This window comes from Mastigoproctus giganteus, chromosome 2, assembly GCF_048544385.1.
Source record: "Mastigoproctus giganteus isolate SK-2022 chromosome 2, ASM4854438v1, whole genome shotgun sequence".
NCBI classification, from domain to species: Eukaryota; Metazoa; Arthropoda; class Arachnida; order Uropygi; family Thelyphonidae; genus Mastigoproctus; species Mastigoproctus giganteus.
Window position 1 is genome coordinate 267831187 of NC_143576.1, and position 26472 is coordinate 267857658.

The 26472-nt window shown below is 41.8% G+C and overlaps 1 protein-coding gene across 1 annotated transcript in view; it reads right to left on the reverse strand.

Moving 5' to 3' along the window:
• Positions 1-26472, reverse strand: part of LOC150090459 (mitochondrial tRNA-specific 2-thiouridylase 1) — a 190487-nt gene that overhangs the window by 116871 nt on the left and 47144 nt on the right. The window contains exons 3-4 of the mRNA XM_090390324.1: positions 20645-20810; positions 12385-12569 (exon numbers count right to left, since the gene is read on the reverse strand). Of these exons, the coding sequence (XP_090246450.1) occupies positions 12385-12569; positions 20645-20810 (351 nt within the window). The remainder of the gene's footprint in view (positions 1-12384; positions 12570-20644; positions 20811-26472) is intronic.

The following is a 26472-nucleotide window of genomic DNA, read 5'->3' on the forward strand; positions in this document are numbered from 1 at the left end:
CTGATGATGTTACCAACAGCAAATTCAAAATGGGAAGCATTCAAAGAACTTATCTTGGAAGCTACTAGGCTTTACATACCAACTAAGAAATATTGTTCAAGGTTTAGGCCTAAATGGATGTCAGATGAACTAATGAGGCATATGGCAGAGAAGAAAAATGCATGAGATACATACAAATTAACACGTGACACAGAAGCCTATGATAGATACAACTTGGTCTGTAACCAAGTTACAAAGGAGGTTAGGCAGGCGTAGGCAGATTACGAGAAATCCTTGGCGAAGGATGCGAAGAAAAATAGCAAAGAGTTCTTTACTTATGTGAACTCTAGAAGGAAGGGGATGAATCAGATTGGTCCACTTGATATCGATGGGTCAACTGTTGATGATCCTACTCAGGTAGCTAACAAACTAAATGAATATTTTGCATCGACATTCACACATGAGGAGTTATTCAGGGAGAGGAATGCCAGAGGTGTATTCAACTCTGGCAGTAAGCTAGAGAATCTTGTAATAACTGAGAGTAAAGTGGAGGAGAAATTGTTGAAGATAAACACAAGAAAGGCGGGGGTTTGGGTTTTGGTTTTTTTTTGGCGCATTAGCTTCTATGGCTATAATGCGCCAAGACCATGTCATTTATAAAAAAAAAGTTTCAACTTTCAGTGACCTAATTAGTTAGGTCACTATGTCCAAAGGTATAACAAATATATAAAGGAAAAATGTAAATTTTATATTCGATTAAAAATATTTATTGATTTTAAAAACCTAAAAACTGCAGACACATTGTTATTGTCGGATAAAATCTGACTGAGTGTATACGGCTCACTCAGATAATTAAAAGCGGTAAAACGGATATTTCTAAAATGTGGACAATCAATTAAAATGTGTCTCATGGATAAAACTGTGCCACAGTTCTCGCACATAGGACAGTCATCTGCCCTCAGCAAAAAAGAATGTGTAAGATGACCGTGTCCTATGCGGAGACGAGCTAGAACAACTTCCTCCTTGCGATTCCTGCGCAGACTAGACTGCCACGGTTCAATTACAGGCTTTATATCATATAATTTATTCCCAGTCTGTCTATTCCACAAGTCCTGCCATTGGGAATATATCTTTTGGTGTATTATTTGCCTGTAGTCTGTATAAGGGACTAACAGGCAGCGGTTATTATTGGGAATTGCTGATTTGGCTGCAGCATCAGCCAAATCATTTCCCCTAATCCCAATATGGCTCGGAATCCAGCAGAAGCGGATGTCATATTCGCATTCATGGAGAACGTGAATCTTCTGCTGAATGCTAGACAGAACTGGATGAGGATTATATCTCACAGATATTAAAGCCTGTAACATGCTAAGAGAGTCGGTATATAAAATGAACCGTTGATATTGGCATTCACTAATGTGGTCCAAGGCTAACTCTACAGCGTGCAGCTCTGCAGTAAATATGCTGCATTCAGAGGGAATCTGCTCTGATATAGTGCTGTCTGTAAAGACAGCAGCAGATCCCACATATGATTCCGACTTCGAACCGTCTGTGTAGACTGGCGCGAAGTCAGAATATTCAGTTCGGTGTGCTGAATGAAGCTGCAGGTAGACACATGATGGAGTGTCCGACTTTCCCCAGCTTCTAAGCGACAAGTCGCATGCCGGGACACGAGCATGCCAGGGTGGAAAGGGTTGCTTTGATGTTTGGGCAACCTTGTCTACCTTGATATTAAGTTCTTTGAGTAGCTCTTGGAAACGAATACCAAAAGGACGATTGGCAGTCTTTCGAGTATTGTATAAGTTTTCCCATCGTGGCTCAAAAACGAATGGCCACGTAGGATGGTCTGGCAGGGATTTCAGTTTTAAGGCGTACTTTAGAGACAACTGCTTACGTCGAAGTGATAACGGTGGTTCGTCTGCTTCGACGTATAAGCTCTGGACAGGAGATGTTCGAAATGCTCCAGTAGCGATGCGTATAGCCTGATGATGGACGGGGTCCAGCCACCGCAGGACACTATCTCAGGCTGAGGAATATACCTAGGACCCATAATCTAGTTTGGATCGCACTAGTGCACGGTAAAGCCGAAGAATGGTCATCGGTCTGCTCCCCAAGATGTAGAGGAGAGCGAGCGGAGAATATTAAGTCCACGTGTGCACTTTGTGCGTAGTTGACGAATGTGATCCAAAAAAGTTAGTTTTTTATCGAATATGAGTTCCAAGAATTTTGTGTTTGCTGCTACTGGAATAGCATTTTGTCCGAGCCTTAATTCGGGTTCAGGATGAAGATTACGCTTGCGACAAAAGTGTACGCAAACGGTCTTCACCGGCGAGAACCTGAAGCCATTTGCAAGTGCCCAGGAATTCAGACTATCAATGGCTTTCTGCAGTTGTCTTTCAATAACCCTCATGTTGCACGACTGGCAAAAAATGCTAAAGTCATCAACATAGAGGGCATGTTTACAGTTGGAGGAAGTTGTTCTGTGATGGAATTTATTTTTATGGCAAAAAGCGTGACACTTAATACTGATCCTTGTGGTACTCCCTCCTCTTGGCTAAAGGAGCGAGAGAGTGAGGATCCCACACGAACTTGGAACGATCGATTGGCTAAAAAATTTTGAATAAAAAAGGGCAGATGCCCTCTTAGGCCTAGGCTATGTAGGTCTTTTAAAATGCCAAATCTCCAAGTTGTGTCATACGCTTTCTCCATGTCAAAGAACACCGACACCAAGTGTTCCCGTTTTAGGAAAGCATCCCGGATGGATGCTTCCATTCTAATAAGATGGTCCAATGTGGACCGGTTCCTTCGGAAGCCGCACTGGATGCTGGAGAGAAGGTCATTTGATTCTAAATACCATATTAAATGAGAATTGACCATTCTCTCCAGGATTTTGCACAGACAGCTAGTCAGAGCAATGGGACGATAGTTGGTGGTGACTTTTGGATCCTTTCCTGGCTTAGGGAAGGCAAGAACGATTGCCTTTCGCCAGGAGTCCGGAAACTGCCCTTCAGTAAAGATTCTGTTATACAGAAGGAGCAGACAATCCATAGATTTTGGTGAAAGATGTTTAATCATTTCATAATGGATGCCATCTGGCCCAACAGCACTTGCTTTGGAAAGAGTGAGGGCTCTTTTCAGTTCCTCTATAGTGAATGCCCCGTTGTAGGGATAGAGGCCCTTGGTCTTAAAATTAAGTGCTTGCTTTTCCAGTTTATGTTTTTAAGGACCAGGAACTCTGGGGAATACGAGGATGTTGCAGAGATGTTAGAGAATGTCTCCCCAAGAGAATTAGCTATTGCAGTTGGATCTGCAATAGCGCATCCATTATAATCTAGGATTGAAGAAGGGTGGGATGTATATTTTCCCTTCATTTTCCGGATTTTATCCCAGACTACCTTAGAGTTGGTAGACTGGTTAATAGATGATGTAAAACGGATCCACGATTCCTTTTGACTCTGACGACGGATGTAGCGTGCTTTGGCTCGTGCACGTTTAAAGGCTATAAGGTTGGTCGTGGTAGGATATCGGCGGAATATCCCCCACGCTTTGTTTTGAGCCTTTTTGGCTGCTGTGCATTGTGAATTCCACCAAGGTTTGGGACATGGTGGAAACTGGGCAGATGTTTTTGGAAGAGCATTCGCAGCTGCTTGGACAATATTTTCTGTGATGTACTCAACTGCATCATTGATAGGCTCTTGACTGACTGTGCTAAGATCAAAATTTGCCTGATGTTGGAAGGCAGTCCAGTCAGCCTGATCAATCTTCCACCGTGGTAACCTGAAGGGAAGACATGGTCTCCCACTGTGTAACAAGGTTATCACAGGGAAATGATCGCTTCCGTATGGATTCTCCTCCACTTCCCAGGTGAGTGAAGGGAGTAGAGAAGGGGAGCAGATAGAGAGATCAATGGCAGAAAAAGTACGGGTAGGCATGTGGAAGAAGGTGTTTGTTCCAGTATTTAGAAGGGAAAGGTCATTGTCATTGAGCATACGCTCTATGACTCGTCCCCTTCCGTTGATGTTAGCACTACCCCACAGGGTGTTATGTCCATTCATATCCCCGAGAAGTAAGAAAGGGGGAGGCAACTGCGTTAGAAGATCATCAAGGTCTGCCTGGGAGATGTCAGTCCCAGGTGGCAAATAGATAGAGCACACAGTTAATAAAAATCCCACCGTAAGGCGAATTGCAACAGCCTCTATGCTAGTTGTAATTAGTAAGAGCTGCAATGGGGTCTGGTTACCCACAAGGATAGCCACTCCCCCATGTACAGAGCCATCCGCAATTCTATCCTTACGAAAAATTGTGGTGTTATGCATCGTGGGATCGTCATTTGCCTTTAGGTATGTCTCCTGTAAGCAAAAGCAAACTGGCTCGTGCTTTTGCAGGAGGGCCTTGATGTCATCTATATTTCGCCGGAATCCACGACAATTCCATTGTAGGAATTTAGACATTATTTTGGCTTGGTGGGTCCATCAGGCGGCTTCCGAGGTGCTGAGGGCTTACTTTTATCAGTCTTGGATTTATCTTTTTTGGGGAAGAATGGACGCTGTCCTGTGTCCATGTCTTTCTCCGCAAAGAGTTCCAAGACTGATTCTTCGGGTGCCTCCTTTTGCTCAACATCCATCTTTTCTTGGGAACTAGGGGGAACTTCCCCTTTCTTATTCTTTTCTTTCGTAATTACCTTTGTTAATTGTGGAGCATTAGGAGGTACCGATATAGGAGTGGCAGCTGATTGGTCCTTCTGTGTAGGTTTTTGCGAACTTAAGAGATACCGCGCGATGGGAGTGAAAGACTCCTTTGGAGGAATGGTCATGTCCGTCTGAGTTCCGACGGAACATCTCCCTGCTACCTTCTGGGCGTAGGTAGGTCTGTTGATATTCAGGGGTTTGACCGATTTCCTTGCCTCCTGGTATGATATATTTAGCTCTGCCTTCAGCCGTTGAATTTCTTTTTCTTCTTTCCACCTCTGGCATGCTCGTGAGTAGGCCGGATGTTCGCCCTCACAGTTAATACAGGTGGGTTTTGCGGCTGAACATGCTGTTGTTTCGTGGTCCTTTGCACCGCATCGTGCGCATGCAAGGACTCCATGGCAGGCCATTTGAGAGTGTCCATACTTCTGGCATTTAAAACACCGTAAAGGGTTCGGAACGTATGGACGCACTGAACAATTAATGTATCCAGCTTTGATCTCGTCAGGAGGTTTAGGAGAGTTAAAAGTCAGGATAACGCTCCTGGTTTTAACTATTTTTCCATCCCTTCGCGCAGTGATTCTCTTGACGGCAATGACTCCCTGTGGTTTTAATTCGGAGCAGATTTCCTCCTCGGTGACGTCGAGAAGGTCCCACTCCGAAATGACACCTCTCGATGAATTGAGTGCTCTGTGTGGTGTCACTGTTATAGGGATTCCTCCGATTGATGGTACTCAGAGTAGATGTTCGGATTGCCTGTCATTTTTAGTTTCAATTAAGAGGTCTCCAGAGCGGAGCCTCTTAACTGATTTGGGTGAACCTACTAACCCATCTAACCCTTTCTGTATAAAGAAAGGTGACATTTTTCCAATCGGTTTTTCATTGGTGGAGTGCATGATTAAAAACTGCGGGATAGGACCTGATGGTAATTCAGTCCGCTGCCTCTTTGAAGCAATATTGCTGTCAGTGTCTGTATTTTCAGATAGGGACCGGGTTGGGGCCCCTGAAGAAGTAAGTTTCTCAGGATTCATTAAGTTTTTTATATGGTTCAGTGCCCGGGCTCCCCACCCACCACGGAGCCCAAAGGGACGCCCACTACCCGGCATGCAATAAATGCGCTCGGGAGTGGGACGCCAGGGCTACCCAGACACCATACCCGCACCGCCGCCAGCCTGAATCCTGTCCCTCGGACCATGAGGGTAGGGGCGTGGCATTGACACGGTTGACCCTCGTAGGCGAACCTACTAGCCGATTGATCCTAGCCGGGCCTTCCAGGACCACCCGTCTTGTCGAAGCAGGGGCCAAAGTGGTGTATTGAAGCTGGGCCCCTCAACCACCAGGATCCCCCTTTCCGAATTTCCACGGGTCGCAGCGCACGGCAAACACGCCGGATTCCATTGATGTAAGCCCGGAACCTAGGCTGTGGGCGTTGGATCCCAGTGATGCTAGTCTGGAAGTCCAGCAGCGTCACTGGGAGGTCCCCTCACCACGTACAGGTGCCCACGTCGAGGGGACAAGAAAGGCACCTGGGGTGGATGGAATCTATCCAGTTATATTAAAGGAGGCAGCAATGGAAGTAAGCAAACCCTTAGCCATAATTATGAGAGCTTCCTTGGACTCGGAGGAGGTACCCATGGACTGGAGATGTGCAAATGTGACCCCAATTCACAAAGGAGAATCAAAGGCTGACATAAGTAATTATAGACCTGTGAGTTTAACTTCTGTTCCCGGAAAATTAATGGAGGCACTGGTTAAAGAAGCAGTGCAGGATCATCTAGACAAGACTTCGGTTATAGCTCAGACACAGCATGGTTTTGTTAAGGGGAAGTCTTGCCTGACCAATTTGATTGGATACTATGATGCAGTCACAAAAGAACTGGATGCAGGGAATAACTTTGATATTATATACTTGGATCTTAGAAAGGCTTTTGATACTGTTGCACATAGAAGACTGCTGCACAAATTGGAGCAGTGTGGCATTGGAGGCAAATTGCTGCTATGGATAAAGGGGTGGTTGAGGGGGGGGGAGAAGACAGAGAGTGGTAATCAATGGACACTGCTCATCGTACACTAATGTTATTAGTGGAGTCCCTCAGGGTTCAGTATTGGGTCCTTTATTGTTTTCTGTATTTATAAATGATATTGATGATGGTATATCAAGCTTAATGTCCAAGTTTGCAGATGATACAAAGGTTGGCAGAGTTGTCAAGGACACTACTGACACTATGCTGCTGCAACAGGATCTGGAAAGGTTGAGCAGATGGGCTGAGAGGTGGCAAATGAAGTTTAACATTGACAAATGTAAAGTACTACACATGGGAAACAGCAACCCCAGAGCAACATATCAACTCTGTGGTACTACACTGACAGTGGTAGAGAATGAAAGGGACCTGGGTGTGGTTGTGCAGGCAGATATGAAGTTCTCTGAGCAGTGCAGACGGGCTGCAAGAGTAGCTCATCGTGTATAAGGCAATGGTCAGGCCACACCTAGAGTACTATATACAGGCCTGGAGACCTCATTTCAAGAAGATTGTAGAGCTGCTGGAACGAGTACAGAGAAGGGCAACAAGATTAGTGAATGGAACAAAGGGGTGCTCTTACGAAGAAAGGCTTAAGTTTTGCGAATTACAGTGTCTGGAGACTAGGCACCAGCGAGGCGATCTGATAGAGGTGTACAAAGCCTTGAATAGTTTGAGCATGCTCAATGCTGATGGGATTCTTCCTCTTGCTCAGAATAATCACCTGAGAGGGCATAAATTCAAATTGAGGAAAGACAGATGTAGGATAGATGTGCGGAAATTTGCCTTTAGCCAGCGGTAGGTGGAACAGACTTCCATCCCTTGTCGTGGAAGTTGATAGCCTAAATAAGTTTAAGGCTCGGCTGGACAGGTATTTCGAACGAACAGAGGGGTGAAGTGGAAGTGGTTATTTTTTATTTATTTATTTTACTTTTTTTTTTTTTTTTGGCTGATGCTGCATAAGCTTGCTTTCTTGCATCAAATGCCTCTACTAATGCTAATGGAATTAATCATGGTAGCTACTAAAAGTTTCTATATAATATAGGTGTTTAGATACACCATAGATACTCTTAAGAAACTACAAAGTAGTTGTTGTAGGCATCATTTGCTCTTTCTCATATTGTGCTCTGCCTTCACAACGAGTTGCCATGATATTGCACTACTTCGAATAAGTAACGCTTCACTAATAGAGAAGGCTATCGTTACTTATTCTCAGTTGAGTACCACCACCCAGACAGCGCTGTTTCATGGCTATTGGCCAATCATCAGTGAGTGGGCAGGTACCCTGGTATCTAAACACCTATATTATATAGATACCAAACTCTTAAAGTATTATGCCTTGTGCATTTATTTATTTTAACTAAAAGTTTCATACCTACTAGGAAATATTGTTCAAGGTTTAGGCCTAAATGGTTATCTAATGAACTAATGAGACTCATAATAGAGAAGAAAAATGCATGGGATGCATATAAATTATCAAGCGACTCAGAAGCCTATGGCAGATATAAGCTAGTCTGTAATCAGGTAACAAAGGAGGTTAGGCAGGCAAAGGCAGATTACGAGAAATCCTTGGCAGAAGATGCTAAGAAAAACAGCAAGGATTTCTTTACTTATACAGGCTGTTTCAGTTAAACGTTTAAGAACTTCTAAGAGGGGTAGGGTACATCCTGACAACTCGAAATCATATAGCAATGTGGGGTCGGACATGCTTTCCTGAAGCGGTGTTGTACACAGAAGCACCATAAAGAAAAGAGACCGTAAGTGAGAAATCGTTTTTAATAATACATGAAAAGAAGCAAAAGGTACATGGATTAAAGTAAGTGTTCGAAGTTTCTTCCACGGGCTACAATGCACGCCTCACATCTCCGACGCATGGACATCCGAACATTCTGGAATACTCCAGGCAGCGTGTCCAGACACAGCAACCAGAGGAATATGCACCTCGTATTGCTTTCGCACAGTGGTACCTTGGAAAATGTGCTACAAATACCCTTTTTCCTGCTGAAGTGTTGTTTTCCGATGAGGTATCCTTCACAAGGGAAGGAATTTTCAACACGCATAACGACCATATCTGGGCGGTCGAGAACCCGCATGCAATACGACATCGTGCAGCACAGATTCGATTTTCGGTCAATGTATGGGCCGGTATTATGGGAGATCACCTCATCGGACCTTACCTATTACCGCGTCGTCTAACCGGACCTATCTACTTGATCTTTCTGCAGCAAGTATTGCCACAACTTTTGAGAGATGAACAGATTTCTGCATCGACGCAACAGACAATGTGGTTCCAACACGATGGAGCCCCTGCCCATTATAGCGGAGATGTTCGTAACTACCTGGGTGTCACATTTGGTCAACAGTGGATCGGACATGGTGGTCCGATGAGTTGGCCTGCTCGGTCACCCGACCTATCATGTCTTGATTTTTATTTCTGGGGTCATATGAAATCGCTAGTTTATGACACCCCTGTTGACAATGCTGAGGAGCTGGTTGCAAGAATCGCAGTAGCTGCCGAAGAAATTCGAAATTCGCCTGGAGTATTCCAGAATGTTCGGATGTCCATGCGTCGGAGATGTGAGGCGTGCATTGTAGCCCGTGGAAGAAACTTCGAACACTTACTTTAATCCATGTACCTTTTGCTTCTTTTCATGTATTATTAAAAACGATTTCTCACTTACGGTCTCTTTTCTTTATGGTGCTTCTGTGTACAACACCGCTTCAGGAAAGCATTTCCGACCCCACATTGCTATATGATTTCGAGTTGTCAGGATGTACCCTAACCCTGTTAGAAGTTCTGAAACGTTTAACTGAAACACCCTGTATAAACTCTAAAAGGAAGGGGTTGAATCTGATTGGTCCACTTGACATCGATGGTTCGAATGAGATGATCCTGCTGAGATAGCAAACAAACTGAATGAGTATTTTGCATCTACATTCACACATGAGGAATTATTAAGGTTTGAAAATGGCAGAAGGTTATCAAATTGTAGCAGGATACTTAATGATTTTGGAATAAGTGAAAGCAAAGTGGAGGATAAATTGTTGAAGTTAAACATAAGAAAAGCGCCTGGGGTGGATAGGATCTATCCAGTTATATTAAAGGAGGCGGCAAAGCAACTAAGCAAACCCTTAGCCATAATTATGAGAGCATCCTTGGACTCAGGGGAGGTTCCCGCGGAGTGGAGATGTGCAAATGTATCCCCAATTCACAAAGGGGGATCGAAGGGTGACACGAGTAATTACAGACCAGTTAGTTTAACTTCTGTTCCGGGTAAAATAATGGAGTCACTGGTTAAAGATGCATTGCAGGATCATCTAGACAAGACTGCACCAATAATTCAGTCACAGCATGGGTTTGTTAAGGGAAAGTCTTGTCTGACAAATTTGATAGGATATTATGATGTGGTTACAAAGGAACTGGATGCAAAAAATAATTTTGATATCATATAATATATTTGGATTTCAGGAGAGCTTTTGACACTGTTGCACATGGAAGACTATTGTACAAATTGGAGCAGAATAGTATTAAGGGTAAGTTGCTACAATAGATAAAAGGATGGTTAAGTGGGAGAAGACAGAGGGTGGTAATCAATGGGTGCTGCTCTTCGTGGACTAATGTTATTAGTGGAGTCCCACAGGGTTCGGTGTTAGGTCCACTGTTGTTTTGTATATTTATCAATGATATTGATGAAGGTATATCAGATTTAATGTCGAAGTTTGCAGTTGATACAAAGGTTGGCAGGGTTGTTAATGACAGTAATGGCAGTGTGCTACTGCAACAGGATCTAGATAATTTGGGCAGATGGGCTAAGAAGTGGCAACTGAAGTTTAACCATGACAAATGCAAAGTACTGCGTATGGGTAGAAGTAACCCCAGATAAACGTACCAACTGTGTGGTAGTACACTTAAGGTGGTAGAAAATGAAAAAGACCTGGGAGTAATTGTGCAGTCAGATATGAAGTTTTCTGAGCAATGCAGACAGGCTGCCAGGGCAGGTCACGGGGTTTTGTCAATGATATATAGGAATTTTGCTAGCAGGGAAAAGGAGGTGATTATCCCTCTGTATAAGGCAATGGTCAGGCCACGCCTTGAGTACTGCGTACAGGTCTGGAGTCCTCATTTTAGGAAGGATGTAGATTTATTTGAGCATGTACAGAGAGGGGCAACAAGATTGGTGAGGGGAATGAAGGGAACCTCTTATGAAGAAAGGCTTAAGTTCTGCAAATTGCAGTCTGGAGACTAGGCACCTGCGCGGTGATCTGATTGAGGTATAAAAGGCCTTGAATGGGTTGAGCATGCTGAATTCTGATGGGATCCTTCCACTTGTTCAGATTACGAACCTAAGGGGGCATAAATTCAAATTAAGAAAAGACAGATGTAGAATAGATGTGTGTAAATTTGCCTTTAGCCAGCGGGTGGTTAAATGCTGGAACAAACTTCCATCTGTCGTTGTGGAAGTTGATAGGTTGAATAAATTTAAGGAGGAACTGGACAGGCATTTGGAGGCAATGGTGTGATTTTTTTTTTTTTTTTTGGTCTGATGCTGCATAAGCTCATACACTTGCTTTCTTGCATCACATGCCACTACTACTACTAACTCATGGAGTATTCAATAGTAAGAAAAAGTGTGGGGTGGGGACATGTTATGTTTGTTACTTAGTTTTTAGGAGCATTAGCAACTAAGGCCATATTGCTCCACGAATATGCGGTGGTCATTCCCTGACCTTTCCGCATCCTCTGTATTTGGTGGTGATGGGCTCGAACCCCAGTCTAATCAAGAAGCGTATGTTACGCACTACTGTTCCTTCCCACCTGGCTACGGAGGTGACGGGGGAAGACATGATGCATGAAGTAATGAAATTTTTGGATATGGCATACTGATGGTAAGAACATACCTAGATCCTTGACACAATGTGGCCTCGACAATGCCCTCCGCAGACACACTACTTGAAGTCCCTCCAGTCACTATCTGGAAGAGTAGAGGTAGCAAAATTATACACCTGCTGATCTGGAAGCCTCCTAAAGAGTTATGAGTAGGTTCGGCCTAGTGTACTAACTAGCGATCGGCCTGCGAACACCGTTTTAGAGCTGTACCCTCGAAATGTAAGGAATATTGGATCTCGCCACGATGTTCATCATTGTGGCGATGTTCATCAAAAGTCATCAATCATACTGCATGATGGAAGAGGTAGGGAAGGGTTGACCGGAACTCAGCTCTAGAGACTAAACATGGGTTCCACCACTTCGTGCCTCTAATAAGCAAAGTGGTGGTATTGCACCAGTTGATGAGAGTCATCTACCACCTAGTATTGCCTTGTAACACAGAGGGGCAGAATTCCTCCATGTGGTGTGGGTGCGCCACTTCAGCCTTTGTTTACGTTGGTTCACACCTGGGTGGTCACCCACCATGTGCTTGTGCACGGAGGTTATACCCATGATTACTAACAGTCCCACCATCGTGAAGGTGCAAGCAGAGGATTTGGCTGTCACAGACTGTCCGGAATTGTCGAAATTGGGACCACTTGACTGGAATGTCACTTGAATATCAGTTCCATCTGCGTTTTAGACTCCCAGGTAGCAAGTATAGGTTGTCTGGCCTGCCTGAGTGAATGTCTGTGACAACCTCAAGGACCAATTATCACCATAAAACTTTAAATTTAAGTTAACTATATAACAGATAATCTATATAAGTTACCTTTTCCTGGCACACGGTTCTGAAGATATTCCCCAAAGCTGGATTGAGCATAATGTCCAGTTGCTATGGCATCAGCATCCAAATGATTAATTGCATGGTGCAAAAAGGCATCAAATTTGATATGCTTGTTACAGAGTATATCAGGATTTGGAGTTAAACCATTCTGATAATCTTCAATCATCTTACTGTAAAATTTCATTTATAAGAATAAATGTACTGAATTATTAAACAAATATAAAACCTTAAGCATACTAGCTAATTTTGAGAAACTGAAATCCACACATAAGACTTTTAATAAATTTTAAAATGGATCTGTCTCTCTACAAATTGATACATAGAAGATAAACACAAGATGGGCTGAGACAGTATTTAAATTCTATACAGTGCAACTGATGATGTTACCAACAGCAAATTCAAAATGGGAAGCATACAAAGAACTTATCTTGGAAGCTACTAGGCTTTACATACCAACTAAGAAATATTGTTCAAGGTTTAGGCCAAAATGGATGTCAGATGAACTAATGAGGCATATGGCAGAGAAGAAAAATGCATGGGATACTTACAAATTAACACATGACGCAGAAGCCTATGATAGATACAAGTTGATATGCAACCAAGTTACAAAGGAGGTTAGGCAGGCGAAGGCAGATTACGAGAAATCCTTGGCAAGGGATGCAAAGAAAAACAGCAAAGAGTTCTTTACTTATGTAAACTCTAGAAGGAAGGGGATGAATCAGATTGGTCCACTTGATATTGATGGGTCAACTGTTGATGATCCTGCTCAGGTAGTTAACAAACTAAATGAATATTTTGCATCGACATTCACACATGAGGAGTTATTCAGCGAGGGGAATGCCAGAGGTGTATTCAACTCTAGCAGTAACCTACAGAATCTTGAAATAACTGGGAGTAAAGTGGAGGAGAAATTGTTGAAGATAAACACAAGAAAGGCACCCGGGGTGGATGGGATTAGCATTAGCATTAGCATTAGTAGAGGCATTTGATGCAAGAAAGCAAGCTTAAGCAGCATCAGCCAAAAAAAAAAAAAAAAACCACTTCCACTTCACCCCTCTCTTCGTTCAAAATACCTGTCCAGCTGAGCCTTAAACTTATTTAGGCTATCAACCTCCACCACAAGGGATGGAAGTCTGTTCCACCAACCAACCACGCGCTGGCTAAAGGCAAATTTCCGCACGTCTATCCTACATCTGTCTTTCCTCAATTTGAATTTATGCCCTCTCAGGTGATTTTTCTGAGCTAGAGGAAGAATCCCATCAGCATTGAGCATGCTTAAACCATTCAAGGCTTTATACACCTCTATCAGATCACCTCGCTGGTGCCTAGTCTCCAGACACTGTAATTTGCAAAACTTAAGCCTTTCTTCGTAAGAGCATCCCTTTGTTCCATTCACTAATCTTGTTGCCCTTCTCTGTACTCGTTCCAGCAGCTCTACATCCTTCTTGAAATGAGGCCTCCAGACCTGTATACAGTACTCTAGGTGTGGCCTGACCATCGCCTTATACAATGGAATAATCACCTCCTTATCCCTGCTGGAAAAATTCCTGTATATCATTGACAATACTCCATGAGCTACTCTTGCAGCCCGTCTGCACTGCTCAGAGAACTTCATATCTGCCTGCACAACCACCCCCAAGTCCCTTTCATTCTCTACCACTGTCAGTGTTGTACCACAGAGTTGATACGTTGCTCTGGGGTTGCTGTTTCCCATGTGTAGTACTTTACATTTGTCAATGTTAAACTTCATTTGCCACCTCTCAGCCCATCTGCTCAACCTTTCCAGATCCTGTTGCAGCAGCATAGTGTCAGTAGTGTCCTTGACAACCCTGCCAACCTTTGTATCGTCTGCAAACTTGGACATTAAGCCGATATACCATCATCAATATCATTTATAAATACAGAAAACAATAATGGACCCAACACTGAGCCCTGAGGGACTCCACTAATAACATCAGTCCACGATGAGCAGTGTCCATTGATTACCACTCTCTGTCTTCTCCCCCTCAACAACCCCTTTATCCATAGCAGCAATTTGCCTCCAATGTCACACTGCTCCAATTTGTGTAGCAGTCTTCCATGTGCAACAGTATCAAAAGCCTTTCTAAGATCCAAGTATATAATATCAAAGTTATTCCCTGCATCCAGTTCTTTTGTGACTGCATCATAGTATCCAATCAAGTTGGTCAGGCAAGACTTCCCCTTAACAAAACCATGCTGTGTCTGAGCTATAACTGAAGTCTTGTCTAAATGATCCTGCAGTGCTTCTTTAACCAGTGCCTCCATTAATTTTCCTGGAACAGAAGTTAAGCTCACATAGAACAGAAGTTAAGCTCACAAATCTATCCAGTTATATTAAAGGAGGCAGCAAAGGAAGTAAGCAAACCCTTAGCCATAATTATGAGAGCTTCCTTGGACTCAGGGGAGGTACCCATAGACTGGAAATGTGCAAATGTGACCCCAAATTCACAAAGGAGGATCAAAGGCTGACACAAGTAATTATAGATGTGTCAGCTTAACTTCTGTTCCAGGAAAATTAATGGAGGCACTGGTTAAAGAAGCACTGCAGGATCATTTAGACAAGACTTCAGTTACAGCTCGGACACAGCATGGTTTTGTTAAGGGGAAGTCTTGCCTGACCAATTTGATTGGATACTATGATGCAGTCACAAAAGAACTGGATGCAGGGAATAGCTTTGATATTATATACTTGGATCTTAGAAAGGCTTTTGATACTGTTGCACATGGAAGACTGCTACACAAATTGGAGCAGTGTGACATTGGAGGCAAATTGCTGCTATGGATAAAGGGGTGGTTGAGGGGGAGAAGACAGAGAGTGGTAATCAATGGACACTGCTCATCGTGGACTAATGTTATTAGTGGAGTCCCTCAGGGCTCAGTGTTGGGTCCATTATTGTTTTCTGTATTTATAAATGATATTGATGATGGTATATCAAGCTTAATGTCCAAGTTTGCAGACGATATGAAGGTTGGCAGGGTTGTCAAGGACACTACTGACACTATGCTGCTGCAACAGGAGCTGGAAAGGTTGAGCAGATGGGCTGACAGGTGGCAAATGAAGTTTAACATTGACAAATGTAAAATACTACACATGGGAAACAGCAACCCCAGAGCAACGTATCAACTCTGTGGTACTACACTGACAGTGGTAAAGAATGAAAGGGACTTGGGGGTGGTTGTGCAGGCAGATATGAAGTTCTCTGAGCAGTCCAGACGGGCTGCAAGAGTAGCTCATGGAGTATTGTCAATGATATACAGGAATTGTTCCAGCAGGGTAAGGAGGTGATTATTCCATTGTATAAGGCAATGGTCAGGCCACACCTAGAGTACTGTATACAGGTCTGGAGGCCTCATTTCAAGAAGGATGTAGAGCTGCTGGAACGAGTACAGAGAAGGGCAACAAGATTAGTGAATGGAACAAAGGGGTGCTCTTACGAAGAAAGGCTTAAGTTTTGCAAATTACAGTGTCTGGAGACTAGGCACCAGCGAGGTGATCTGATAGAGGTGTATAAAGCCTTGAATGGTTTGAGCATGCTCAATGCTGATGGGATTCTTCCTCTAGCTCAGAATAATCACCTGAGAGGGCATAAATTCAAATTGAGGAAAGACAGATGTGGGATAGACGTGCTGAAATTTGCCTTTAGCCAGCTGGTGGTTGGTTGGTGGAACAGACTTCCATCACTTGTCGTGGAGGTTGATAGCCTAAATAAGTTTAAGGCTCAGCTGGACAGGTATTTTGAACGAACAGAGGGGTGAAGTGGAAGTGGTTTTTTTTTTTTTTTTGGCTGATGCTGCATAAACTTGCTTTCTTGCATCAAATGCCCCTACTAATGCTAATGCTAATGATACTGGAATGTTTCTTTAAATGTGAAAATATAATATATATCAATATGAAAGGCAACAGATGGTATTTTCAAGTTATTTGTTTCATTTACACTTTCAAAAAACTGCATACTTTTTGGTTTTGATTTTATTATATACTGCACTACACTACAGAATTATTGTTCATGTTGGGCAGTGCATTACAATAGAGGTAGTTCACCATGAGTTGCTTTGGTATTGAACTAATTTAAATAAATGGCACTTGTATAAGGCAATGGTTAGGCCACATCTTGAGTACTGTATACAGGTCTGGAGGCCTCATTTCAAGAAGGATGTAGAGCTGCTGGAACGGGTACAGAGAAGGGCAACAAGATTAGTGAATGGAACAAAGGGTTGCTCTTACGAAGAAAGGCTTAAGTTTTGCAAATTACAGAGTCTGGAGACTAGGCACCGGCGAGGTGATCTGATAGAGGTGTATAAGGCTTTGAATGGTTTGAGCATGCTCAATGCCAATGGGATTCTTCATCTTGCTCAGAATAATCACCTCACAGGGCATAAACTCAAATTGAGGAAGGACGGATGTCGGATAGATGTGCGGAAATTTGCCTTTGGCCAGCGGGTGGTTGGTTGGTGGAACCGACTTCCATCATTTGTTGTTGAAGTTGATAGCCTAAACAAATTTAAAGCTCAACTGGACAGGTATTTCGAACGAACGGAGGGGTGAAATGGGAGTGGTGTGTGTGTTTTTTTTTTTTTTTTGGCTGATGGTGAATAAGCTTGCTTTCTTGCATCATATGCCTCTACTAATGCTAATGCTATATTGCTTTTTATTTAAAGTATGCCACTATAAATATACTTGGTGCAGTATCATTTATTTACAGTGCAATATGATGGCAATTCATGAAGTGCCTTGACAATATGAGATCAATGCATTAAGTAGAAAATCTAGTTTGCTCATAGCTATGTACAGAAAGAGGCTGTGCTCACATACAATAATTCTATATAGCTTTCACAGCTTGAGACTTTTGCCTTAGACTTAATTATGGATACTACACTACACTATTGAATTTTAAGGAAAATTTTGGAAAGCATTTATGAAAGAATAATGCTTGTTAAGACTACCTGATCTCCTCTGTGGCTAGTGATTTTGTTAGATTTGATATTTTTAAAATAAAATACATAATAAAATAGAATGATTTAGGTAGAATTTTTATTCTTTTTTATTTTTCATATTTCATATCCTTTGAAAGAACATCATGCAGAGGACACAAGACAGCTTCAGCAGGAAATTGTCCTTTTGTGAGTTCATTCAGAGTATTGATTCAAATTCAATGAAGTACAATTGGAAAATATCAACAATTCTTTGGTTTTGTGCTTTACATTTGTTTAATTTTGGCTACTGAAAGATTTTTTAATAGCAAATAACAATTTCAATAACAATAATAAAAAGTAAGGCAAAAAGGTCAACATGATTAAATAATGTTACTTATTAAAACAAATACTGAAATTAAAAGAAAATTCTATATAATATATATATCTCAGCACTCCTCTTCAATTTCCCCTATCTACCATCATCTTCCCCCTCAACAATTCCCTCCGTATCCTTCATTTACCCTACATCTCACAACACAGGTTCAATCCAATTTCTCTTCTGCATTTTCATTATTACAGTCAAACATCTTTTCTTACTTGCCCTTCAAAAAACATTCTAATTAGCATTAGTAGAGGCATATGATGCAAGAAAGAAAGCTTATGCAGCAGCATTAACCAAAAAAAAACAAAAAAAAAACACTCTCCGAATTCACCCCTCTGTTCGTTCCAAATAGTTGTCCAGCTCAGCCTTAAATTTATTTAGGCTATCAACTTCCACAACAAAGGATGGAAGTCTGTTCCACCAACCAACTACACGCTGGCTAAAGCCAAACTTCTGCACATCTATTCTACAACCATCCTTCTTTAATTTGAATTTATGTCAAAGTTTGCAGATGATACAAAGGTTGGCAGGGCTGTTAATGACAGTAATGGCAGTGTACTACTGCAACAGGATCTAGATAACTGGGGCAGATGGGCTAAGAAGTGGCAACTGAAGTTTAACCTAGACAAATCCAAAGTACTGCATATGGGTAGAAGTAACCTCAGAGAAACGTACCAACTGTGTGGTACTACACTTAAGGTGGTAGAAAATGAAAAAGACCTGGGAGTAATTGTGCTGTCAGATATTAAGTTTTCTGAGCAATTCAGACAGGCTGCCAGGGCAGGTCATGGGGTTTTGTCAATTATATATAGGAATTTTGCTAGCAGGGAAAAGGAAGTGATTGTCCCTCTGTATAAGGCAATGGTCGGGCTACGCCTTGGGTACTGCATACAAGTCTCGAGGCCTCATTTTAGGAAGGATGTAAATTTGCTTGAAATTTACAGAGAAGGGCAACAAGATTGGTGAAGGGATCTTCTTACCAAGAGAGGCTTAAGTTCTGCAAATTGCAGGAGCTGGAGACTAGGCACCTGTGCGGTGATCTGATTGAGGTGTATAATGGTGAATTCTGATGGGATCCTTCCATTGTTCAGATTATGAACCTAAGGGGGCATAAATTCAAATTAAGAAAAGACAGATGTAGAACAGATGTGCTGAAATTTGCCTTTAGCCAGCGGGTGCTTAATTGCTGGAACAAACTTCCATATGTCGCTATAAGTTGATAGGTTAAATAAATTTAGGAAGGAACTGGACAGGCATTTGGAGGGAATGGTGTGATTTTTTTTTTTTTTTGGCTGATGCTGCATAAGCTCATACACTTGCTTTCTTGCATCACATGCCACTACCCCTCCTCCCTTCCTATCCTTTCTATTTTTCGTGTACACATTGTACTCCCCAAATTCCAGTTCTGCATTCCTTATATCTGTGTGACACCATGTCTCTGATATCCCAACAATATCTGCCTTTGATGTTTTGAGCAATACCTCAAATTCAGCAATCAAACTCCTAGCATAGGTGTATACACGCAAGTATACATGCACCTGTTCCTACTCTTATCTTTCCTAACACAACCCATGTGTTTACTTGTACCGAACTTACTCCCAGAAGTCTCTGAAATACCCTGCATCTTGTTTTCCAGGCTGCTGCTCATTCCAATAGAAGCAGTGCAAGAATCACTTTAACCTCTGCCAGTGGCTACTGTTAATCTATTTGTATCCCCCCCCTTGGGGGGATACAAGGTCTAATAGATTAACAGTAGCCACTAGATTACCCCCACCCCCAAGCTAGCAGTTTTTGGACCGACCTAACACTGCCATGATAGCATGAGCAAATATTCTTGCACCCTTTCTATTTAAGTGTAGCCCATCCCTGCAGAAACAGTCTCCCCTGTTAACAAGCACAGACCACGCCGAGAAAATTTCTATGCCTTGAGCCTTGCACAGTCTCTCCAGGGCCGAATTGATTGACAAGGCTCTCATCATACACTCCCTCCTGTCGCGTCTGGGCAGAATTGCAGGCACTTTCAAATTCTACCCTAATTCACGGGTTTCTTTCAACCGTGACCTGTATTTTTTAAGCAATTCTACAGGTCTGCTACTCTTAATATCATTAGGGCCAATGTGCACAACAATATCACCTTTTGTGCCCTTAAAAAATGATATCTGCTCTATAACATCATCAATCTTTGCCCGTGGCAGACATACCCTGCCCCTGTTCCATATACTGGAACAGGACCATATATTGGAATGATGATATACTGTTTGATATATCAAGGATATGACACCACATGCTTTCCTAACTGCTTGTTTACACTGCTCAGAAAACTTTATATCTGCCTGTATAGTAATTCCCCGATTCCTTTCGTCCTCTACTGTTTCTAATCCAATCACACCTAGTGTATAATCTATTTTGGGGTTACTATTGTGAAGTGTAAGACCTTGTGTTTTGCTGCATTAAAATATGGCTGCCAATTTTTTAACCATTCTTCAAACCTTTTGAAATCACCCGAAGAAGTGCTGCTTGGTCGCTAATCATTAATGACCCTCCCAACTTTTATGAATCTGCAAATTTTGATCTCACACGGTTTATCCCTTCCTCAATGTCCTTATGTAAATCAGAAACAATAGTGGTCCAAGAATTGATCATTAGAGAACCCCACTTCTGACATTACACCAATCTGGAGAATATCAATTAATGGCAACATTCTGCTCTGCAGCTACCTTGCACTCCAAGTTAGAATATTTCCAGCAATCTCAGTATGTTCCATCATAAAGATTAACCTCTCATGAGGGGCATAAGTTAATAATGAATTTCACTTTTGTTGTTTAATGTTAAGTAGATTATACATTTTTTTGAAAACATTTTGTATGCATATAATATACAGACAAACAAATGAAAGAAAAAAAAGAAAAAAAAAAAAAAGAGGAACACCTGAACACTCTATTCCAGTATTCTTTCACAAAATTGACCTCCAGAAATGGTATGTTCATCTTCTTGCATACATATTCTGCATCCTCTCTGTCTCTATCTGTAGAACAAATTCCAGTTTCATCAATTTCATCCCAATTTTTTGCAAAAACACCAAGCACTTCAAAACCTACACATAAAAAAAAATTATAATTAAGCAACCTAGAAGTATAATTATGGATTGAAACTAAAATATTCTTATAATACATTTATAATTTAAACATTTTCTTGATAAATTATTTCATTATTCTTCTACATTGTGTCTTAATGTGCATAAGACTAGAATCAAAAACTAAAGATTGACTTGAATTTTTGGGTTGGTCACCTACACACTAGCAAGGCTTTTGTGGATTTTTTGGATGACTGTTTTCTACAGCAGCCTGTTCGGGAGGTAACTGGAAGGAGTAATACCCTTGATCTGATTATCAGTAGTGATTCTTCATGCATTAAGAATCTGCAGATCAAGGAACCACTAGGTGGCAGTGATCACAGTGTGCTTAAGTGGGATTTACTCACTTAAGTAGGATTAACTACCATCAAGGGTAAAGGGAAGAGTTTTTTCTTTCTTTCGTAAAGGCGACTATGGTGGTCTGAGACAGTATTTAAATTCTACAGAGTGGGACCGACTGATGATGTTACCAACAGCAAATTTAAAATGAGAACCATTCAAAGAAATAATCCTGGAAGCTACTAGGCTTTACATACCAACTAAGAAATATTGTTCAAGATTTAGGCCTAAATGGGGGACCAATGAACTAATGAGACATGTGGCAGAGAAGAAAAATGCACGGGATACATATAAATTAACAGGTGACACAGAAGCCTATGACAGATATAAGCTGGCAAAGGCAATTCCAAGAAATCTTTGGCAAAGAAAAACATCAAAGAGTTCTTTACTTATGTAAACTCTAGAAGGAAGGGGATGAATCAGATTGGTCCATTTGATATCGATGGTTCAACAGTTGATGATCCTGCTCAGATAGCTAAGAAACAGAAGTTAACTTCTGTTCCACGAACAGAAGAAGAAAAGAAGGAACAGAAGTTACTTTCCGTTCCAGGAAAATTAATGGAGGCACTGGTTAGAGAAGCACTGCAGGATCATCTAGACAAGACTTCAGTTATAGTTTGGACACAGCATGGTTTTGTTAAGGGGAAGTCTTGCCTGACCAATTTGATTGGATACTATGATGCAGTCACAAAAGAACTGGATGCAGGGAATAACTTTTATATTATATACTTGGATCTTAGAAAGGCTTCTGATACTGTTGCACATGGAAGACTGCTGTACAAATTGGAGCAGTGTGGCACTGGAGGCAAATTTTTGCTATGGTTAAAGTGGTGGTTGAGGGGGAGAAGACAGAGAGTGGTAATCAATGGACACTGCTCATCGTGGACTAATGTCATTAGTGCAGTCCCTCAGGGTTCAGTGTTGGGTCCAATATTGTTTTCTGTATTTATAAATAATATTGATGATGGTATATCAAGCTTAATGTCCAAGTTTGCAGACGATACAAAGGTTGGCAGGGTTATTAAGGACACTACTGACGCTATGCTGCTGCAACAGGATTTGGAAAGGTTGAGCAGATGGGCTGAGAGGTAGCAAATGAAGTTTAACATTGACAAATGTAAAGTAGTACATATGGGAACCAGCAACCCCAGAGCAATGTAGTAACTCTGGGGTACAACACTGACAGTGGTAGAGAATGAAAAGGACCTGGGGGGTAACTGTGCAGGCAGATATAAAGTTCTCTGAGCAGTGCAGACGGGCTGCAAGAGTAGCTCATGGTGTCTTGTCAATGATATACAGGAATTTTTCTAGCAGGGATAAGGGATAAGGAGGTGATTAATCCCTTGTATAAGGAAATGGTCAGGCCACACCTTGAGTACTGTATACAGGTCTGGAGGCCTCATTTCAAGAAGGATGTAGAGCTGCTGGAACGAGTACAGCGAAGGGCAACAAGATTAGTGAATGGAACAAAGGGTTGCTCTTACGAAGAAAGCCTTAAGTTTTGCAAATTACAGTGCCTGGAGACCAGGCACCAGCGAGTTGATCTGATAGAGTTGTATAAAGCCTTGAATGGTTTGAGCATGTTCAATGCTGATGGGATTCTTCCTCTTGCTCAGAATAATCACATGAGAGGGCATAAATTCAAATTGAGGAAAGACAGATGTAGGATAGATGTGCAGAAATTTGCCTTTAGCCACTGGGCAGTTGGTTGGTGGAACAGACTTTCATTCCTTGTTGTGGAAGTTGATAGCCTAAATAAATTTAAGGCTGAGCTGGACAGGTATTTCGAACAAACGGAGGGGTGAAGTGGAAGTTTTTTTTTTTTTTTTTGGCTGATGATGCTGCATAAGCTTGCTTTCTTGCATCATATGCCTCTACTAATGCTAATGCTAACAAAATGAATATTTTGCATCTACATTTTCAGAGGAGTTATTCAGCGAGGGGAATACCAGTGGTGCAATAAACTCTTGTAGTAAGCTAGATAATCTCTTAATAACTGAGAGTAAAGTGGAGGAGAAATTGTTGAAGATAAACATAAAGGCACCTGGGGTGGGATGGGATCTATCCAGTTATATTAAAGCAGGCAGCAAAGGAAATAAGCAAACCCTAAGCCATAATTATGAGAGGGGTGGTAACCCATGGACTGGAAATGTGAAAATGTGACCTCAATCCACAAAAGAGAATCAAAGGGGGAGCCAGGTAATTAGCATTAGCATTAGCATTAGATGAGGCATTTGATGCAAGAAAGCAAGCTTATGCAGCATCAGCCAAAAAAAAAAAAACCACTTCCACTTCACCCCTCTGTTCGTTCAAAATACCTGTCCAGCTGAGCCTTAAACTTATTTAGACTATCAACCTCCACCACAAGGGATGGAAGTCTGTTCCACCAACCAACCACACGCTGGCTAAAGGCAAATTTCCGCACGTCTATCCTACATCTGTCTTTCCTCAATTTGAATTTATGCCCTCTCAGGTGATTTTTCTGAGCTAGAGGAAGAATCCCATCAGCATTGAGCATGCTTAAACCATTCAAGGCTTTATACACCTCTACCAGATCACCTCGCTGGTGCCTAGTCTCCAGACACTGTAATTTGCAAAACTTAAGCCTTTCTTCGTAAGAGCACCCCTTTGTTCCATTCACTAATCTTGTTGCCCTTCTCTGTACTCGTTCCAGCAGCTCTACATCCTTCTTGAAATGAGGCCTCCAGACCTGTATACAGTACTCTAGGTGTGGCCTGACCATCGCCTTATACAATGGAATAATCACCTCCTTATCCCTGCTGGAAAAATTCCTGTATATCATTGACAATACTCCATGAGCTACTCTTGCAGCCCGTCTGCACTGCTCAGAGAACTTCATATCTGCCTGCACAACCACCCCCAAGTCCCTTTCATTCTCTACCACTGTCAGTGTTGTACCACAGAGTTGATACGTTGCTCTGGGGTTGCTGTTTCCCATGTGTAGTACTTTACATTTGTCAATGTTAAACTTCATTTGCCACCTCTCAGCCCATCTGCTCAACCTTTCCAGATCCTGTTGCAGCAGCATAGTGTCAGTAGTGTCCCTGACAACCCCGCCAAACCCTGCACCGTCCGCAAACTTGGACATCAAGCCCGATATACCATCATCAACATCATCCACAAATACAGAAAACAACAATGGACCCAACACTGAGCCCTGAGGGCTCAGTGTTGAGGGCTCAGTGTTAATTACAGACCCGTTAGTTTAACTTCTGTTCCAGGGAAATTAATGGAGGCACTCATTAAAGAAGCATTGCAGGTCATTTAGACAAGACTTCCATTATAGCTTGGACAAAGCATTGGTTTGTTAAGGGGAAGTCTTGTCTGACCAATTTGATTGGATACTATGACATAGTCACAAGTAACTGGATGCATAGAATAATTTTGATATCATATATTTGGATTTTAGAAAGGCTTTTGATACTGTTGCACATGGAAAACTGCTGCACAAATTGGAGCAGTGTGGCACTGCAGGCAAATTGCTGCTATGGATATAGGGACTAATGCTATTAGTGGAGTCCCCCAGGGTCCAGTTTTGGGTCCATTGCTGTCTTCTGTATTTATTAATGATATCGATGATGGTACATCAGGATTAAGGTCCAAGTTTGCAGATGATGCGAAGATTGGAAGGGTTGTTAATGACACTAATGACAGCACACTGCTGCAACAGGATCTTATTTATTGATTTGAAACTATTGTTTTTCTAAAACTTTTGATTTAAATTTAGTAGTATAGCATTATTTTGTGATTTTCTGAGTAATCTGGTGTATTTATTCTTTACTCGGCCTTGCAATTGCATAAAATTATCGGTAAGGGTATCCACGTGTTACAAGTCGCAACTCCGCTGAACGAGAAGTTTTTTAGCTATATTTAGCCGCTTATTGAATATTTTTTACATCAAATTATTTTTTGTAAGTAGCTTATAGACCTAGTAAGGATCGTTAGTTTATTCTGAACTGAGACAGCGAGATTTGAAAGTTAATTAATACTTAAGTGTCCATAGATTTACCGTTCGTAATTTCTCGCCCTTGTCTTTGTCATACGATCGTTATATATCGAACCTGGTTAGCGTTAGTATAGTATAGGTTATAATATTTTCAGTGATCGGTAAAATCTATTAAATTGTTGAACTTCGTTGGCATTTAAATTGTACTTTTAACTAAATACATATACCGACTTAGATTACAAGCGTAACATAATTAATTAATACATAACTGATACGGAAGTTATATAAAGGGAACTCGGAGATAATTAATGCTTGACACTAAAAAATATATATTCCGTTATAACTGTGTTAGGAGATAAGTTAGGGTTATAAACTGAAATTGAAATTTTATTTAAATTAAAAGAAATCATGACTCAGACCAGAGCAGCAAAACAAAAGGCTCAAACTGATGGAAGTGCTGTGGCTCAAAGGAGAACTGAGGGGGGCAGTTGCCTTCTGAATCACAGCCTTCTAAAATGCACAGCTTGCATGATGTTCGTGGAGCATTCAGGTACGGGACATGATATTGCCATGGGGGATGTCTTTGTGTGTGCGCGCGATGCAAGGAGTGTATCGAAATCAGGCAACAACTCAGCGTTCTTATGGGCCTATATGAGAGCTTGAAGGACAGGGTGGATGCCCTCGAAGGAACTAAATTGAGGGGCCCATCAAGTTCTCAGCTGCCCACATCAACGCCATAGCTTGCACTTCGTCATCGCGCAACACAGCGGCAACCTCCAAGGCAGAATGCGCTGGTCCCAAAGGAACTAGTAGTTGTTGGTGACTCTATTGTCAGAGAAATGGGGAACATGCTTTGTAAAAAGGATAGGTAGAACAGGACCAGGGTATGTCTGCCAGGGGCAAAGGTTGATGTTGTTGTAGAGCAGATATCATCTTTTAAGGGCACAAAAGGTGATATAGTTGTACACATTGGCACTAATGATATCAAGAGTATGAGACCGGCAGAATTGCTTAACAAGTACAGGTCACTGTTGAAAAAAAAGCCATGAAATAGGGTTGAATTTGAAAGTGTCTGCAATTCTGCCCAGACACTATAGGAGGGAGTATATGATGAGAGCCTTGTCGATCAATTCGGCCCTGGAAAGATTGTGCAAGGCTCAAGGGGTAGAATTTTTTTCAGCCTGGACTGTATTTGTTAACAGGAGAGATTGCTTCTACAGGGATGGGATACACTTAAATAGCAAGGGTGCAAGAATATTTGCTGATGCTATCGAGGCAGTGTTAGGTGGGTCGGAAAACTGCTAGCTTGGGGGGAGA